The following is an 18602-nucleotide window of genomic DNA, read 5'->3' on the forward strand; positions in this document are numbered from 1 at the left end:
AGTGTGTGTATGTGTGTGCCTGTGCGTGTCAATGGTCACAGTGTGTTTTGGATTGTCACAATGATTAGGAGATCCTAGGCGATTCTTATGCACAAAACCAAGGATGTGAAATGCTTCACAGTGTGTGGAAGGGTTCACACACAGCAAGGAATGCCCTCACTCAAAAACTTCTTATTGCGCTGCAAGGCTCCACTTGCTCCTCCTACATGCCCCTCCTAAGACTCCCGTCCTTCCTTTCCTTCCCCTCAAGCTCTCCCAGGATGGTCAGTCACCTGAGTTTGCAGTTGTGCAGACAGAAGGGCAGAGGGAGCTCCTAGTGTCAGACGCCTGGACTGCACACTGACTTTCAGTTATTCTCTGTGTGACCTTGGGAGAGTCCCTAACCCGTTCCAAGTTGCAGAAATGCATTTGGAAAACCTATCAGCTCACAGAACACGCAGGGATCTAAGACTTCAGCTCCTCCTGTGGCTCTCAAACTCTTTTAAACTTTTTATGATGGAATTCTTCAAGCACACACAGAGGGGCAGACAAAAAAGTATTCACGCCTGTCGTTTCTGTCACCTGGTTTCAACAATCATCAGTCTGCCAATCTTCCTTCATCTACCACTCTTCCTCCCAACATCCTATTTTTTTTTCTGGAACACTTTAAACAAACAAAATAGACATAACGTCATTTTACCCATAAATACATCAGTACACATTTCTAACAGATTAGGGTCTTTAAAAATATATAACACAATACTGTTATGATGCCTAACAAAGTTAACAATGTCAGTCCATGTCCATTCAAACTCTATCACTGAGAAACTTGCACATTCCTTCAAAAGAAATCTGGAAGAAGCACACAGTTTAGGCAGAGTAGGTGAAGGGAAGATGCGGGGAGACAGAGTACTCCCCTTCAGCCTCTCCCCAGGGCATTCCTAAGATTGTGGGGCACAGTTTGAAAGCCCCTATTCCACTGCTACCCCTCAGTGTGCACCCTGAGAACACTGAGGCACAGAGAGGAGCAGTTAAGTTGTCAAGGTCACACAGCAAGTAAGGCAGACCTGTTAAGTTCCAACATCAAAGGACTCCAGTGAGGTCATGCTAATTCGATCACTGTTTATCATCTGCAGTGTGAATAATGATAATAAAGCTGCCTTTCCAGGAATGACCTTGATTGTACAAACCCCTCACACCTCTCACTTTCTGGATCCTCCAACCACTGTCGACCTATGGACTGGGCTCTGATCTTGGTTTAGAGCTTTTCCTGTCATCGTCTCACCTGGTTCCCGTGACAACCCGCAAGATACGGATGTTGAACGTAACCACACCTGGAACTCTCTCCCCAGAGGCCCCAGGTCACACAGCTCACAGGAGACCAAGCCAGGACTTGAGCCCAGAGCTCCTAGGTCCCAGTTCCAGGTTTTCAAAGGAGCCAAGGGGCCAAGACCCACCAGTCAGCTCTGAGTTGAGCATTTCCAGTAAATGCATCAAGGCATGAAGGAGAGTCCTCAGTGCAGCAAGAAAAAAGATAAGAGACACTGAGGGAAAGGAAATTAAATTCCAGAGAAAGGGCAGCAGGTGAGGGGAGAAGCAGGCACCCGCTAGGTTCCTAGGTCCTGGGCGATAGGTAGATGAGGAACAAGCCTCTTGTATAGGGGGTCCTCCTACCTGGGGTCCTTGGGGATCATCTCGCATCCTCACCTAAGACACCTTGCGGCCAGTGCTGGTTTCACAGTGATCTCAAGGCGAGGGGGTTTGAAATAATAGGCACAGTTGCCTGCCTTCCAAAGGACTGGCCCAGGGCAAAGTGGGGAATGCCTCACGGCTGGGCTTCCCTCCTTCCTTTACACTCCTTATTCCTGCTCAGAAGAGAACTCCCCTCTCAAGCACGGTGAGACATCCACTGGAAATCAGATGCATGGAACTCCATGCGTTACCCCCTTCTAGGACTGTCTGCACTTTAAAGGAGGCACCAGAAGGAGAGGGTGTAGCTTCACATATAGGACCAGCTTTGGAAAAATGGAATGTCAGTGCCACCCCCCACCCCCTGCCCCCCTGCTCCTAGGCATTTAGGGCCAGCAGGGGAATTGGGAATGGAATAAAGGTCTTTTCTGGTGTCTGGCCACTCGGAATTGGGACAGCTGAAGTTCTCTCAAAGCTCTGCCGCCAACCAGCTGGATAAGCAGGAAATGCCACTCCCCCCCTCGGGCCTCAGTTTCTCCACCTGCAGAGCAGGGAGACCGCAGACCGGATCAGTGATTCTCCCCGCTGGTGGCCCTTCCACATGACCTGAGAAGCTTTGAAAAACACCAGTGCCCAGGCCAAGCCCAGACCCACGACATCAGAATCCCCGGGATGCAGCCTGGGCGACAGGATGTTTAAAAAGCTGATGATTCCCAGGGCTCTGAGGGATGCGAGCTCCCGGACGGAACGATCTCCCAGGCTACCTTGAGAGGGACAGTTTGTGAACACAGTTTAGTGCTCAGCCCCTTCGTGACACTGGTCCTCAGTTTCCCTGTTGTACCATGAGCTGCCTGATTCAGTCCATTCCCAGCTGACCACGCAAATCCCGTGTTCCCGAGCCCCGCACCTCTGAGCCTCAAGTTTGCCTTCCTCTGTGTAGAGGGACGAGGGCAATGCAGCCTCCATTACCCCATCTGTCCACGTGAATGGCTGACCGGGGGAGCGTGAAGTAGGAGGGCATCTGGGGAAGGAGCAAGAGGCATGTGACAACACAGCTGTGACCTGGACCCCACTGTGACCACTGTCTGGCTTCTGTTCCTCAGGGTGCATTCTCCCTCTGGGTGCTAACTGGTTTTCCTATTCACTGGTCCAGTGGTTTTGGACCTCCTCTGGCTCTTATCACCAAGGGGTCATCCAAGTAGGTCAAAGAAGAGGAAATCAAAGTTCAAGGAAGGGATTTGAAGGGGTCCAACTGTTCCCCAAGATACACTGTCTACTCTAGATAGACTCCCCAGCAACTTAAGAGGGAAAGCCCTAACAGTGCACAAACAGGTCCTACTTTCTGAAGGCCAAGCTGGCAAACTGGGAAAGGGAAGGTGGTTACTTACTGGATCCAACTACCACTGACTGAATCCCTAATATGAGCGGCTCTGTGCCAGGTACTTTCTGCCTGTTTTTTCCACTTCAGTGTCCTGATATCATTATGCCCATTTTACAGAGGAGGAAAGCAAGGGCTAGAGAGATAAAGTGACGTGACTCAAATCACACAGCAAGTCATTGGCAACAGAAATTCCAAGCCCAGTCTGCCTGATAATTTGACGTGAAAAGAAACACAGATCTGCTAGGTCAAACCCAGAGCTCCACGTGAGACTTGGATTCATGTTTTATCCCCTTTAATCTGTAGGCGTATGGTCAGCACAAAGAGATGCAGGAAAGAGTGGCGACATTCTGCAGCAGGTCTAAAGAAGGGAATGGGGGTCATTCCTTCTCTCTCCAAAAAGACTGCTGAAGAAGAAACAGGCACTTAAGACTCGAGTTCATATCTGGGCTCTGTCCACTGCAAGAGCCCGTGGGACTTTGGACTAAGTCGTTTCAACTTTCCGAGACTTTGTTTCCTCACTTGGAAAACAGAGGTAACAACGTCCACCTTCCAGGGCGGTTGTGAGGATGAAACTCGCAGACACAAGGCAAGCGCAGTACCCGGCACCTCGGAGGCACCCAGGAAGAGTTGCTTTCCTTCCTGCCTTTAAGTGTCCTCAGTCCATAAAGCCAAGGCTGAGGTCATTGGAAAATCATGTCCAATAACAAGATCACAGTTTATTGAGTACTTACTATCCACTAAGTCCAGTTCTAAGCACTTTCTACGTATGAGCTCATGTAATGCGTCGGGTCCTCGTGCTACACTCACTTTGCACGTGAAGAAGCTGACGCCCAGAGGAATCAGTTAACTTTCCCAAGGTCACAAAACCAGTTAGGGGCAGAGGAAGATTCACGCAGAGGTAACCCAGCTACTAAAACTGGCTTCTCACCCCATGGCAATATCCTAGACCCCAGGTGCCACTATGAATGTTGTGGGGAGAACCATGTTAATACATGAACTTCTTGAAATCTAGCCTTCCCTGGGGTTACAGTTCTGAAGTTGGGGAAATGCAGGCACTCTTTTTGGGGGGTTGGTTGGGTTGCGGGAAGTAGGGGCTGCAGAAGGGAGGAAATAAAAAGTCTCTTCTGAGTAGTCGCTGAACTCAACAGTCCAACATTTAGAACAAAAGAGAAAAGCACGGAAATCGGAGGTGCTGGAGGGGATTCAGGTAAATCCCTTTCTCCTTCTGAGCAGGGACTCTGGATCACTGAGGGGTGGGGGTGGGAGGAGGGCAGCGCTTGTGGGGTCCACATTTCACTTATCTAACAGGTCAGGAGACACTTTAACAAGATTAACTGCTACTCAGGGGCCTCCGCTCCATGGAGCAGCAAATTGACTCTATTGTTTTCTTTTTCTTCCTCTTTTCTCTTTCTGTCAAACTGGAGGGGTACGGTGGGGGAGGGCAGCTGGGGATGAGGGGCAAGGGTTTGGATCCTGCCTGGTAAAAGGCGAAGGGATGTGTCGGGAAGGCCCCCCCCCCGCCCCCAGACTTGAAAGGGAGCCCAAACTGCCGAGCACCGAGGCTGAGGGCTGTGCTGGGTGGTGGGTCTGTGAGGGGTCGGAGGTGACAGGGTTTCTCAGACACATTCTCTCAGCAGTGTAGCGGGTACGGTCTGGAAGTGGGGATACCCAGGATCAAATCCTGGCTCCTGGCATTGGGGAGCTGTGTCATCCAGCACACATCCTTCCCCTCTCCGCGTCTCTGTCTCCCTGTTCGGCCAAAGAGAGAAGCCTGGGTAACCTCCAAGGACCCTCTTCACAATAGCCTTAAAGGACTCTCCAACGCTCAGAGCATCCATCGCTGGTGGGCTCTTCAACCCTCAGACTCCCGCACACAGGCACTTCCTCACTTTAGCTTTGTTTTTGCATGCATAAGCCTTCCCAGTTTTATTTGTTAATATATATATATATGTATTTATATATATTTCTCTCCTTCCCTTTTGGAAAAAATAAAAGGCATGTTTTCTGAGCTTCAGAAGCAAACTGCTCCTTCACTGCTTCCCTCTGCCTCTCCGAGCGCCTGTCTGAACTGGTGTCAGTGAAGTTTGAACCGGGGCAGAAATAGCATCCCAGGCGGATCTGGGAGCATAGCCCGCCTACCAGGAGCGGCAAGGCCTGCCTCTGCCAGACGACAAACCCGGTTAACAGCACCATAAAATTAGACCTTTACGAAACCCAATTGAATCCTGCAGCAAAGAGTGATGTAAGGCAGCCTGGCCTGACAGCAAGGCAGCAGCCCTCTGCCTGAAATAGCAGCGCGGTCCCTGCTGAGAGATGCCTGCTCTCTCAAGATAGGTGACCAGGGATTCCTACGAAAGTGGTGACGCCCAGCCAGAGAGAACCAGCAGAGGTCAGGCAGCAAACTGGGCACCCGAGGTCGCAGCGGGAGGACACGGTTTGGCACCGGCATCCAAACTGCCCACCTCGGCCCGGCCTCTCCCAGCCTGAACTTACACGAAGGAAGGAGCTGAAAAAGTGCTTCTGCAAAGAACCTCTGTTTGTTTGCTTTTTAATTCAAGGAGAAGCAGGTTCTTTTTAGTCCAACAGTCTGTACCGTGTGGAGGATACGCAGAATGAGTCTTTTCTGGCTCAAGGCCAAGTGTTTACACACCGCAAATCTGGCTCAGACTCAACTAGGGGAGGGAAAAAAAAAATCCACCAGAATCCTCAGGAGAAAAGCTCTGAGCTTTCTGGTGCTACACGGCAGCAGTGACTTTTTTTTTTTTTTTCCTCGTTTTGAGAGGAATGTTACTTCCACACATAAAATGGACCAGGCATTTTATACAAGCAATAATAACCTAACGTCCCCCATCCAATTAAAGGATTTTACTGCACTATCTTTGTGTGAGACAGCGAATGAGTCCTCAAAAGAGCGTGTGTGAAGAGAGGCTCCTTGTCTGAATTACAGACATTTATAAAGCAGGCTCCTGTGGAATCCCAGGTGCTATATTTTTTTTTTTGAAAAAATGCATTTACTACCTTTTCATTGATGATACCTATATAACCCTGCACTCTCCCCTCTGGAGGAGAAGCCTTCCAAATCACTGGTGTGGCAAGTAAAGACTAGGAAAAATCAGATCTACTTATTTAAAAAAAAACCCTCCAATCTGCAGGCTCTGTGTTTTTCCTATGTTCCGAAAGAGAAGTAAACATACCACAGCCCTGAATTATAATCATCATCATTATTATTATGAATAACATCTCCCCTCTACTCTACATTATAACCCCCTCTGGCTGACTAGGTAGGGCTTGAGGGCTAAAAGTGAATAAGCTCAGTTTCCCTCCCCTTCCTGGGGTGGGGGGGGGCGGGTAAAAAAAAAAAAGAAAGAAAAGAAAAAAAGAAGCATGTGATGACGTCAGGTATGGGGGAAAGTCACTTTCTAGCTCTCGGCTTGGCAGCGGGAGAGTGGGAGCTTTGGGGGCATATTCTTGGTATAGCAGCAGAGTTCGGGTCCCCTAAATGGACTTGATGTAAATAGGACAGCGTTAGCGCAACGGTTGAGAAAGTCCACGCCAAAATAGAAAGAAGCGGACTGCCGGAAGAACTCAGAGCTTTCCCTTCTAAGAAAGTGTGTGTAAGGGGGTGGGATCGCAAAACGCCTCCACACGTTTCCTGGCTGCAGCGAAAGGGGAACCCCTACTCTCACTTTGAGACGTCCTAGGACACGGCAAGACTGTTTGTGCAGGAAGGGAATCTCCCAGCCAGAAGAGGCAAAACTTTCCTTCTCTCCTCCAGCGCCGCCCCCCTCCGCCCCCCAGTTTTATTAAAGGCATTGCCACAGATTCATTAGGAGGGGGGAAAAATGGATGTTGGTGCATTTCTAAGGTTTGCAACCCTCCCAACGTGTCCGGTTTCACTACGGGCTGTGCTGTAGAACGGTGTGTGTGTTTGCTGGGCGGATGGGTGTGTGTGTGTGTGAGGAGGGAGAACTCAAATTCATTACGGGCTCGTAAAAGTCCCAAATGAGAAAAGCGCCCCGTTTCTCAGCCTAGTCGGGGGAGGACTGGCGGGGTGTGCCTGAGGAAAGTCTCACCCCAGCCCCCAGTGACAGGCTTTGAAAGCAAGGACATGGGATGGCAGTATGTGTGCGCGTGTCTGTGTGTGCCTGGGGTAAGGGGGTGAATCCCAGAGGCAGGCAGCAACCACAGAGCAACTTTGGGGGCACTTTGAGGACTTCTAAGTCCTGGCGATCACAACAACCTTGTCCTTGTAGGCTTTCAGGGTAACGGGGCCAAGTAAAGGGGGAGGGTCACCTCCATTAAAAAGCCAAAGAAATCAACGGTCCCCTAGCCACTTTTCACATGCATCCCAACTGGGTCATTCCTCCATCCCAAACGGAGACAGTACCTCTGACCATCCAAAACACGGTTCACGCGCACGAGGCTCCCCGGAGACCAGCCCTCACCAACTGCGGGTCTCCAGGAGGCCGGGAGCGCTCCCTGCGCTCTTCCAGCGGGGCTAGGCGGAGACGCCTTCCGAGTGCGCCCATTCCGCAGATGGGGCAAAGTGAGGCTCGCAGCTCGCCCCGGAGCCGCCGCGCCGCCGGCACGGCGGCTCCCGCACAGACACACCCGCCAGCCCCCAACGATCCCGTCACCAGCGCCCAAGCACCCGCGCGCCCCTGGGGCCGCAGGGCCGGTGCAGCGCCCGCCTGGGCGCCCTCGCCTACCTGTGATCACCGCCGGAGAGCTCTGGCCCCCCTCCGCTCGCAGCCACACTTGCAGCGTGAACGCGTCCCGGGGCAGCTCGAGGTCGGCCCGCAGGCGCAGCTGCTCGCCTCGCCCGCTGAAATAGAGCGCCCGGCTCGGCGGGCTCGGCTCCTCCGCGGCGCCCCTCGTCTCCCGCTGCTGCCGCCGCCGGGGGACGCGCACGGCTTCCCAGGCACCGCCCGGCGGCGGCGGCGGCGGCGGCGGCGGCGGCGAGGCGCGGCGGCCGCGGGCCGCCCGGGTGGCGCAGGTGGCCGGGCCGGCGGCGGGGCGCGGGGGGCGGCCGGCCCGCGGGTCTCTCCGGGCCCGGCGGGGGCGCTCGGCCAGCCCGCAGCCCAGCGCGGCGCTCAGCAGCCCCAGGCGCAGCACCCAACTCCAGAGCCGCATGTCCGACGGTCCCCCCCGCCCCCCCTTCGCCCCTGCACCGCCGCCCGGAGCTGCCAGCTTTAGGAGCCTCGGCGCCTCGACTTTCTTCGCTTCTTCACCCTTCTTGGGCGAGCCCCCCCGTCCACTTGCTTTTTTCTTTTCTTTCTCGCTTTCCTCCTCAAGGTGTGTGCTCCACTCCCCCCACCTTTGAAAAATACAGCCCAACTCCTCCTGGTTGGCAATTAATTTCTCTCCCCGCTCCTTTATCTGCCTTATTTCCCCCCTCTAACAGCTGGTTGCCTTCCTCCTTGTTTTATTTCATTTTATTTTATATGATTTCTCGCTCTTAAAAAAAAAAAAGCTCCTCTAAGACACTGATCCGCTGAATTCCCTCCCCCCAAAAGATGCTCTAATTTATTTATTTTTTGCGTCCTTTATAACACAAGCCACAGCCCCCTTCTCCCCCCCGTCCCCCCTCCCCTCCCTCCTTCTTCACAAAATGAAAGGAAAGAGGGGGGAAAAATCCCTCAGAAGATGAGTAAACAAGCGTATGCTAATCTGCTCCCGAGCGCTCCACCTTCCCAATTGAATGAGTCCCAGTTAAAACTGCGGGGATCATGACTAATCAATCAGTTTGGAGAGGCCGAGCTACCCAGCCTTCCTCCACTTTCCCGTTTGCCTCCTTCGCTCCGCTTCTCCACCCCCTCCTTCTTCTTTTTTTTTTTTCCAAGAAGACAATCTTAAAGTAACAATTTAATGAAATTCTGTACACACCCCCTTATGGTCCTCCCAGCTCTCCTCATTCCTGCTCAAAACACACATTCCTGTTTTTGTTTTGGTTTGCTTGCTTTTTTCCCTCCTTCACTCCCCCCACCCTTTTTTTTTTCCTCCTGGCGGGAGAAAAATCTATCTCTTCTCTCAGGATCCCCTTTGCACTTTGCTGGTAAACCTCATCCTTCTCTATAGCACATAAAGAGTCTTGAAACTTGATTCTCAGATTTTGTTGTAATGCTGTCTCTTTCTCTCTCTCCCTCTTTCCCTTCTTCTTCTTTCCCTTCTCTTGCCTTCCCTCTCCTTTTCTCCCTTTCTCCTTTTCCCTCTCAGAATTCCCTTAAAGTTATACAATGATGAACGTCCCCCTCTTCTCTGAGCCCTGGGTGCTTCTGGCTTCAGCTAGTCCAAATGTTGTCCCAAAGTCCTCACTGAATCATCAGAAGCAACCAGGAAAGGCATTTTCTGAGGCATTTGCCTTCCCGAAGCTGTACACTCAGCACAACTAGGTCTCTGAATACTCCTGAATACTCTTAAAAATATTCTGTTGGTTGTTAGAAATTATTTTATTTTTATATAAAAAATGAAAAAAACTATTATTTTGCCTTTTTTTTCGACCTAAGAAATTCAGGTGCTCTGACATTGTTCAAGTCACAGGTAAGGATCTAACCATTGGCTGCTTTGTAGATCTGTTTTGAACTGGGACATATATGTAATATATTTTTGTTCTTTTTTTTCCCCCTCTTTGTAGAACTCAAAGGCTCCCCCTTATGGCAAAACAGTTCTTTTTTTTTTTTTTTTTTTGCTTTTTTTGTTTTTGTTTTTGTTTTTCCCTTCCAAGTGTTTAATAAGTTAAAATGAGTTAGCAGTGGTGGATTACAAATTGTTAGTTACCGGTCTGTTCAAATAATGTAGTGATAAAAATATGCTGTGTGAGGTTTGCATGCGGATAGTGAGCTGGAAGAATTAACTCGACTTTCCTCCCTTGTATGTGTTCCTGTCCTCAGGGCTGCTCCAGACCCTGCCTGAGAGCTGGGGTCATTCTTGCATGCTTCAGAGAGAGTGAACACCGGTGGAGAATATGTGTTGGTGAAAGTATGCGGATTTGTGGAATGAGCAAATGACTCAGACACCCCCTATAAAAGCCGGAATGTGGTGTGCAGGGATTATGGTACCATTCTGAAGACGGGAGATCCCAGATTCAGATCTTGGTTTGGGAAGAACTTGCCATATAGTCTTAGACTAAGAATGTGTGAAATCAGCTTCTCCCGTTATAAAATGAAAATGGCATTAGAGCCTAAGTATGTTTCCAGAGACTGGCTGAAGGAAGATGATCTTTGGTGCATAATGCCGTGGATAAGGAATTTGCCTAGGCAAATCTTTCACTTTCTGCAACTCCAAGTCACTTATAAAAGTCATAAGATTGACATTCAATAATAATAATAAGACCTATATTGAACTACATATATTATATCCTGCAAAATCCCCCTGTTTTCTCAATAGAGGTTGGAACCTGACTAATAATTCACTTCAATTGTGGCTACTAGGTATTTGGAAACTGTATTCCTTCCAAGGGCTTCTAAGTCATTTTATACAATAGTTTTGAATATTCCTAGACATTTGGGACTTTGTCAACTCTCCCACCAAGAGTGAAAACATGGGACTTATAGTTCTAAGTCCCACTCACTCCACCATGTATCTGGAGCGAGTCGCTTAGCTAGCCCTGCACTTCCTAACCTTTAAAATGGGATATGTGTTTCACAAATGTGTTTTGAGGTTAAAATACACTTTGGGGTATATTTTGTAAACTATAAAAATGCTATATAAATCCATTTTATTCCACTGTTGTTGTCAAGGACCAAGTGCTCCTTAGGTTCTTAAAGACAAACAAAACTCTGGGAGGCCACGTCACCATTTCTGTCCTGTGGCAGGCATGATGGGAAGGGATGGACAGGTCCAAGTCTCATAGCTCCTTGAGCTTCTGGACCTCAGCCCCTAAATGTGTTGGAAGCAATTGGCAAGGCCGTTCACTGGTCTTTTCATGGAACATACATTTATTATTCTATCCCACCTGTCTTGGAAGCTACACTTACTTTTATGCCTGTACGTATCTATGTACGCATATATGTGTTTGTTTTTAACTGAGCGAATAGAACTGGATGAAATGTAACCCTTGGATCATGACGCACCCTTATCATTGGCTTATGCATTCCGTTCTTATTTATCTATATATAACAAATAATGTAGCAAACGCTGCCATCCCTCTTTTACTCCATCCCTTAATGTCTCGTGCATCTGGCCCGTCTCCTTTCATCATTTGTGCTCAAAGAGCAATCATCTGAGAGTTAGGAGACTTGCGTTCTAATTCTGACTGTGAATTCTTTGACCTCAGTTTACTCCTATGTAAAATGAAAGACCAGGAGTCGAAGATTCCTGAGATCACTTCCAAATCTGAAATGTAATGGAGCCCCTAATTCCTGGAATATGGCAATAATTCCCATCTAATCATCTCATATTTGGTCAATTCCCTCCCACCCCCCAAAAGGCCCCTTGTTTCTGGGGAATTTCATTCTAAAAACTACTTTTTAGAACAAAAAGAACTGTTCCTCCACTCTTAGGATATACTCCTTCAATATTCATTTTATTTGGTAGTAACTAAAAGCAAGGCATTTTGCCAAGGAGGTATAAGGGTTCAGTGGAAATTTGGAGGGCAACATCTAAGTGGAGTCGTAAAGTTTGAGAAGGGCTTGGATGAGTGAGGCCGGTTCAAAGTATGCATTTCAGAGTCACCCCGTCCTGGGTTCCTATGGCCTTCAGCAAGTCACTCAATTTCTCTGATCTCAGTGACCTTATCACGGAGCTGTCCTGAGGATGCTGTGCTGTGTGATACACTGTAGGAGCTCATTAAATGAGCAACCTTTCTTCCTTTCCAAGGATCTAAATTTCATGGCCCCTGAGGCTTTTGTCAGCTTTCACCTATAGCCTGAGCCCCACCTATTTCTTATTCCAAGGCAGAAGGATTACTCTTACCTCAGAATTCCGAGGCAAGCATTGTCTGTCTGGTAGAATCTGGAACTTGATTAGATAGGATCCTTCTTTGTTCCTGGTGTCCTGTTTATGTTTTTTTTCCTACAAGATTAGAACCCATCTAGGGTAAGGATCTTCAAGGGCCAGTTATATCACCATACCCCTCCCCCACCATCCTGAAGGGGGCTCCCTCCTCTGGTCACTCATAAAACTTCCTCTGAATTTCTCTGGGCACATCCCCAAAGCCAACTCTCACACTTAATTATTTATCTGCTTGTCTCCCTTTTCGTGTGGGACAGAGTCTGTTGCATTCATATTTGTGTTTCCCCAAATGCCTAGTCCAGCACTTTGCTCATAACTATAGCTGCTGGTTCAGGAAAAAAAAATACACACACACACACACACACACACACACAGACACAGACTTGTAAATCCATATACATGTGTAGATGTATGTATGTATATATTTTTGCTTCTCTATGATTCTTCAGTTCTTCCTATGATGCCAATATGGTCATTGCTATGAACATACTAGGCTCTTCGTAAACGCATAATTTCTTTATTTTGCCAGCCTCCCCTTCCCCAGATGATGCATCTGTGGACACCCAGACAGATATACTGAAGTTCACTGGCTGCCCATGTGATGGTCACTAAAAAGAATGTGGGCTTTGGAGAAGAAACTGGATGCACATCTTACCTTTGCTAAAGAACAATTCTAATAACAGCTTACATTTATTGAGTATGCACTACGTTCCAAGCAATATTTAAATGCTTTTTATAGGAATGAGTCCATCTAATCCTCAGAACAAGCTGACAGAGGAAGTCCGATAATCATCCCATTTTACAGGAGGAAAAGAAAAACAATCCTGAATCACAGAGACTAAATAAACAGGAGAGAGCTCAGCCAATCCGGATCTAGCACTCTGTGCTCTAGCTCTGGGGGCTAAGAAGAATCGCTTAACCTTTTGAATCTCATTTTTCATTTTCACAGATTTCATGGGGTTATCTGGGAGATTAAATGAGACGATAGGGATGGGCATCCTATTGCATAGTGACGAGTACATATGTCAGTGGGTGCTGGAAGAAACATTAGCTTCTCTACTTCCTCCCGTACAGTAGTTTAATTATGCTAATTTAACACATGAACAAGAGTTGACAATTGTAAGAATCATGCCAGCAGTAATAACAACTCGTCTGCACTGAGCACCAGCTATGTGTCAGGCACTGTATTGAGTTTTAACTTTCCACAAAACTAGGAGGTAGGTTTGAACCTAATTTATCTGAATTGCTCAGCAGTTTTCTGCCTATCCTTCTATCTTCTTAAATCATGTTGAAAAATACATTTTACTTTCAGCCCTGAGTATTTTTTTTAGCATCTCCAAGCTCCATCTGAAAAAAAAAATTAATCTCTTAATAATTGCCTGTTCTACAAAGCCACAAAGAAAAGAGAACCGATGATCACACTGTCATGCCTGAGGTGGGGACGGCTAGATGGGGGTTAGGGACCGCTCTGGCTGGAGGTACAGCTGGCGAGCTCCAGATGCTTTCCTCTGTAGTTTTTGAAACTTTTGTGTCCCCGAGTGGTGGCCCTGGAATGAACTGGAGTTCTCTTCTAGTCTTCCTGCAGATTGATGACCAGGAAGCTGAAACAGCAACTTCTAGACTCCAGCCCTGGTCCTTTGGCTCATGCACACCAAACAGCTTCATTTTATTCAACTCAGATGCCGAAGGCATTTCTTAAGCTGAGAATTTTAGTTGAAGATGATCACTGCTTGACACTGCATTTTTTTTCTATTTGTAGAAAAACATATAATTTTATGAATTCTATCCTTTATTCTCTTCACTAATAATAATTACCTAGAATTTATTATGAGAGATACTATCTTGAGTGGTTACATAGATGATTTCATTTAATCCTCAAAACTACAATCTGTAGCTTTTCTTATTCCCATTTTGCTGATTAAAAAAAAAAAAATGAGGCTCAGTAAAGTTGGTTGGATTTTATGACATTTGAACCCAAGTCTATCTCACTTCAAAGTCCACATTCTTAACTGCTTGGCGGGTGCCTGCCCCAATCTACCTTTAATCTTCGTATATTTTAAATTGGAATCAGAATATCTCCATAATCTTGCAGAAAAGGAAGCTTTGTGAGAAATCAGAAATGGGCAGTGGTGGGAGTTTTCTTCATTTTGGTATGTTTCACCTTTTTTTGTTGAATGGAAAATAAAATGTGTGATAAACCCTTCCGCTTAATTCCAGGACAAATGTATCCTGTGGCTTATTTGAGAAGAGGCCTTAAGTCACATAATGGACAATGCTTTCAACTCTGTTTTTTCCAGAAGTTGCAGAATCACTGTCCAATTGCCCACTTTTTATATCATCTGAGATTGAAGGCATGCAATTAACTGTTGTTCATGAAGACCTTTCCATGGGAAACTAATCCAGCAATGCTTTCTGATGAGATCAATCTATACCAATTAAGAATAGCATTACTTGTTGAATGCCTTCCGTATGCCATGCATGGACCTGCGGGCACATATTCTCACAACTCAATTAGGTTGGTTTTGCTCTGCTTGTTTTAAATGATGAGGAAATCCAAGTTCAGAAAAAAGGGAGCAGTTTACCCCAAATCACCTGGCTAGAAGATATATGTCCAAACCCAAACTCTAACCTACGTGCTTTTCTCCAATCTAGTGCAAATGTCACCTTCTCCATAACATTACTCTTTATTAAATATTAAAATAAATCATTCCCAGAGGATTATTTAGCTTTGTTTCCTCTCCTATACTGTTGGATTTATGTCCTTGTCTTGCTTTCTGTGACAGGTCTTAAGCTTCTTAAACATGAGCCTGAGGAACGGTGCACCCAAAAAAAAAAAAAAAAGATGAGCCTGAGTTTTCTGCCTTTTGAGATCCCCCATGGGGTTAACTCTCTATGGTTTATGCTGAATATGAGATCAGTGAACACTGGGTGAACTCTTTGGGAACCTCTGTAACTCCTGCCTACGTGTGACTTCCAGAACAATGCCCTGCTTCTTTCATCTTAACTCAGCTTGAGTCCTTCAAATTCTTTTCTGTTGTTGTGTTTTTTTGTTGTTGTTATTTTCTATTTGTTTGCATGTACCTTTTATTTATTTTTTAAAAAAATTTTATTGGAGTACAGTTGATTTACAATGCTGTTACTTTCAGGTGTACAGCAAAGTGAATCAGTTATACATATATCCACTCTTTTTTAGATTCTTTTCCCATATAGGCCATTACAGAGTATTGAGTAGAGTTCCCTGTGCTATACAGTAGGTCCTTATTAGTTATCTATTTTATATATAGTAGTATGTATATGTCAATCCCAATCTCCCAATTTATCCCTTCCCCCTTTTCCTCCTTGGTAACCGTAAGTTTGTTTTCTACATCTGTGACTCTATTTCTCTTTCGTAAATAAGTTCATTTGTACCACTTTGCATCAACATGGATGGACCTAGAGACGGTCATACCGAGTGAAGCAAGTAAGACAGAGAAAGACAAATACCATATGATAGCACTTATATGTGGAGTCCTTCAAATTCTTAAAACCCAGTTGAAGCAAGCTGTAGCTCTTTTAGGAGAGCTCACTCACACCCTCCACCAATCAGTTAATCTTCAAACCATTCAGCCAGCGCTATCACGCATTACCTTGTATTGCTACTTACCTTGTCATGTGGACATAACTCTACCTAGATCGAATATGAGGATGATGTTAGTATGTGCTACATCAGCCCACTGACATACATATAATATATATATATATATTTTTAAATTAAAAGTGCCTTGCCTCCTGTTAAGTCTAGCACTCTCACTTTGCAGATGAAGACTCACAGAGAGGAAGAGATTATCCCAAACTCACACATCTAAACCACGCCAAAGAGATAATTGTCTGGTTTTCTCGTTCCCAAGCCAATATTGTTTCCACTATAATACTGCTTTTCTTAATGCAGATGATGATAATTTACTTATTCATTCAACAATTATTTATCAATTATCAACTATATGCCTGGCACTGTGCCAAGGTCTGGCTAGCTGTCTAACACGAGTTTTTACTTTCAAATTATCATCTTTGTCTCTAATAGTTGAAATTTATTGTTTGCTTATAGGTGGTGAGTGCTTATATATAACATCATTTAATCTTTGTAACAACACTAAGAGGCAGGTAATATGACTACCTCCATTTTACAGAGAAGAAAAGGAGCTTTAGAACACCCATGAATTTGTAACAACAAAAAACCAGGTATGCTTGCCTCCAAAGCCCAAGTTTTTAACCTTTAGGATAAACGACATCAATGAGAAATTTAAAAGTTCCTTTCAAACAGTTGGAGATTGACTGTGCAGTGCCCCAAGCCTGTCCTTAAATCCACAGATACAGAGAACCAGCAGTGGCCAGCCCTCCACAGTGAAATCAATGGGCAACACTACTGAAATGAACACTGAGAGAGAACACCACTCAATCCTGAGAGCAGACAGACCATCGACTGACTTGGACCACATATGAAAGCACTAACTTCAAACAATTAATAGATACCACCACCACCACCAACAGCCTTAGGCAATGGCCCTAGTGTATGTGGAGAGCTCTGTGTTCTTCAGAAGCAAGGGGCATATAAAGTTAACGTGCAGGGTCATGTTGAGAAGTGATCAGTTTGTGCTTGGACCTGTTTCTGTGGTGTTCAATGACAACCATGAGGTAGACTAGACTGATTGAAGAGTTCTTGTAAGAGTCAAGAACCTGGGCTGTGTTCTCATTTTTGCCACTAAATTTCTGTGTTGCCTTAGACAAGTCCTTTCCCTTTCCTTTTGAGAATCTATCAACAGGAAAACTTGATAGATTTTGGAGGTAGAAAATTACCCAGCCCCCAGTCTGATAGCCAACACACATGCACCAGTACAGCTGTGCTCTAGGACCACTGTCCATTCTGTTCTCTAGGGCCAATGTTCTTTCTGATTGGCTGATGTCTGTGACCAACCAGTCGTCACTCCATGCTGATAACTTATGTCTGATCTTAGAGGGCTGACCATCACCATCCTGATTCCAATGGGAATCCTGTTAAGACCCCTGGATGATGTGCCCCTAAGAGTCCTTTCCACTTGATTCTTCCCTCATTCTCATCGGCACTGTGGAGTCACTCCACGTTACTGTTGGCACAGTTCAGAATGGTGGGCTATGTCTTGAAGTCCAATGGGCTCTGTTTTTTCTAGAAATTGCAGAATCACTGTCCAATTGCCCACTTTTTATATCATCTGAGATTGAAGGCATGCAATTAATTGTTGTTCAGTGAAGACATGGGAAACCAATCCAGCAATGCTTTCTGATGAGATCAATCTATACCCATTAAGAATAGCAATACTTGTTGAGTGCCTTCTGTATGCCATGCATGGACCTGCGGGCACATATTGTCACAACAACTCAATTAGGTTGGTTTTGCTCTGCTTGTTTTAAAAGATGAGGAAATCCAAGTTCAGAAAAAGGGAGCAGTTTACCCCAAATCACCTGGCTGGAAGATATGTGTCCAAACCAAAACTCTAACCTACGTTCTTTTCGCCAAGCTAGTGTTTGCTAAGACAATGCATTCGGCTAAGCTTGAACTCATCCAGTCTTCTCAACGCCCATCTGAAATAAGCACGATTCTTAGTCGTTCTTTTCGGATGCGGAGCCTGAGGCTTACCAGAAGAGGCTAACTGACTTTTTGGCGGCTGTGTGGGATTTCAGCCAAAGGCACTGACCTGAAGACTTTGCTCTTAATTACTCTCCACTAATGCTTCCATTTTTAGTCATCAGAAGGAGAAAAGAGACCCTCATCGCCTCACCTTCAAGGCCAACCCCACAGGAAAAGTTCTCTGAACACCTGAGCAGCCATCCCACCATTATTCTTCTGACAATCACTCTAACCATCTGCATCTCAGTTTCACCACCTGAGAAATGGAAATAACAATGCCTCCTTCACTTCAGAGTGTGGTTATAAAAATGAGACGATTCCACAGATCCACAGAGCCTGCTCATGGGAGTATCTCCTGCAGAAGCGGCTTGCTAGCTTTGCAGTCTTATGTGAATGCCCTCTCCAGCTAAGCAGGATGCAAGGATCTGGGGAGGGTTCGTGTCTTGGAAACAGGCTTTGGAGCATGACAAGCATGGGTTTAATTCCTGGCTCGGTCCATTACAAGACGCATGCTCCTGGGCAAATGACCTCACCTCTCCCTGGGTCTCTGTTTCCTCATCTGTAAATGGGCTTCAAATTGCCTACTTCGCAGTGTTGTCAGGCAAGGCACGAATGAGATAGTGCACTAAAGCCCCTGGCACAGCGCCTGGACCAGAGTATGTGCTCAGTGATGTGGCTGTCTGCTTTTGGTGTCTGTATCTCACGCCGCAGCCAGCCTGTTGCCAATGCCTGGAACCCATGGAATGATAGACGGAGAGTTACGCAACTTTTAAAGGAGCAATTTCAACCACAGATATGTGTTCCAAGGGATCCCATTCTATCCAAATGGACTCATTCATTCTCAGTCTACAGTTCATGAGGGAATTAAGAGAAATGACATTCTTTATTTTCACTGCAACTTTTTTTTTTCTCTCTCTCTCTCTTTTTTCTTTTTTAAAAAATTTCAGACTCCTGAGGGAC

General features: G+C 46.3%; 1 protein-coding gene across 1 annotated transcript in view; it reads right to left on the minus strand.

Moving 5' to 3' along the window:
• Window positions 1-8182, minus strand: part of PAPPA (pappalysin 1) — a 250562-nt gene extending 242380 nt beyond the window's left edge. The window contains exon 1 of the mRNA XM_060153316.1: window positions 7759-8182. Within this exon, the coding sequence (XP_060009299.1) occupies window positions 7759-8182 (424 nt within the window). The remainder of the gene's footprint in view (window positions 1-7758) is intronic.
• Window positions 8183-18602: the final 10420 nt, after the last annotated feature.

Source organism: Lagenorhynchus albirostris, chromosome 7 (assembly GCF_949774975.1).
Source record: "Lagenorhynchus albirostris chromosome 7, mLagAlb1.1, whole genome shotgun sequence".
NCBI lineage: Eukaryota > Metazoa > Chordata > Mammalia > Artiodactyla > Delphinidae > Lagenorhynchus > Lagenorhynchus albirostris.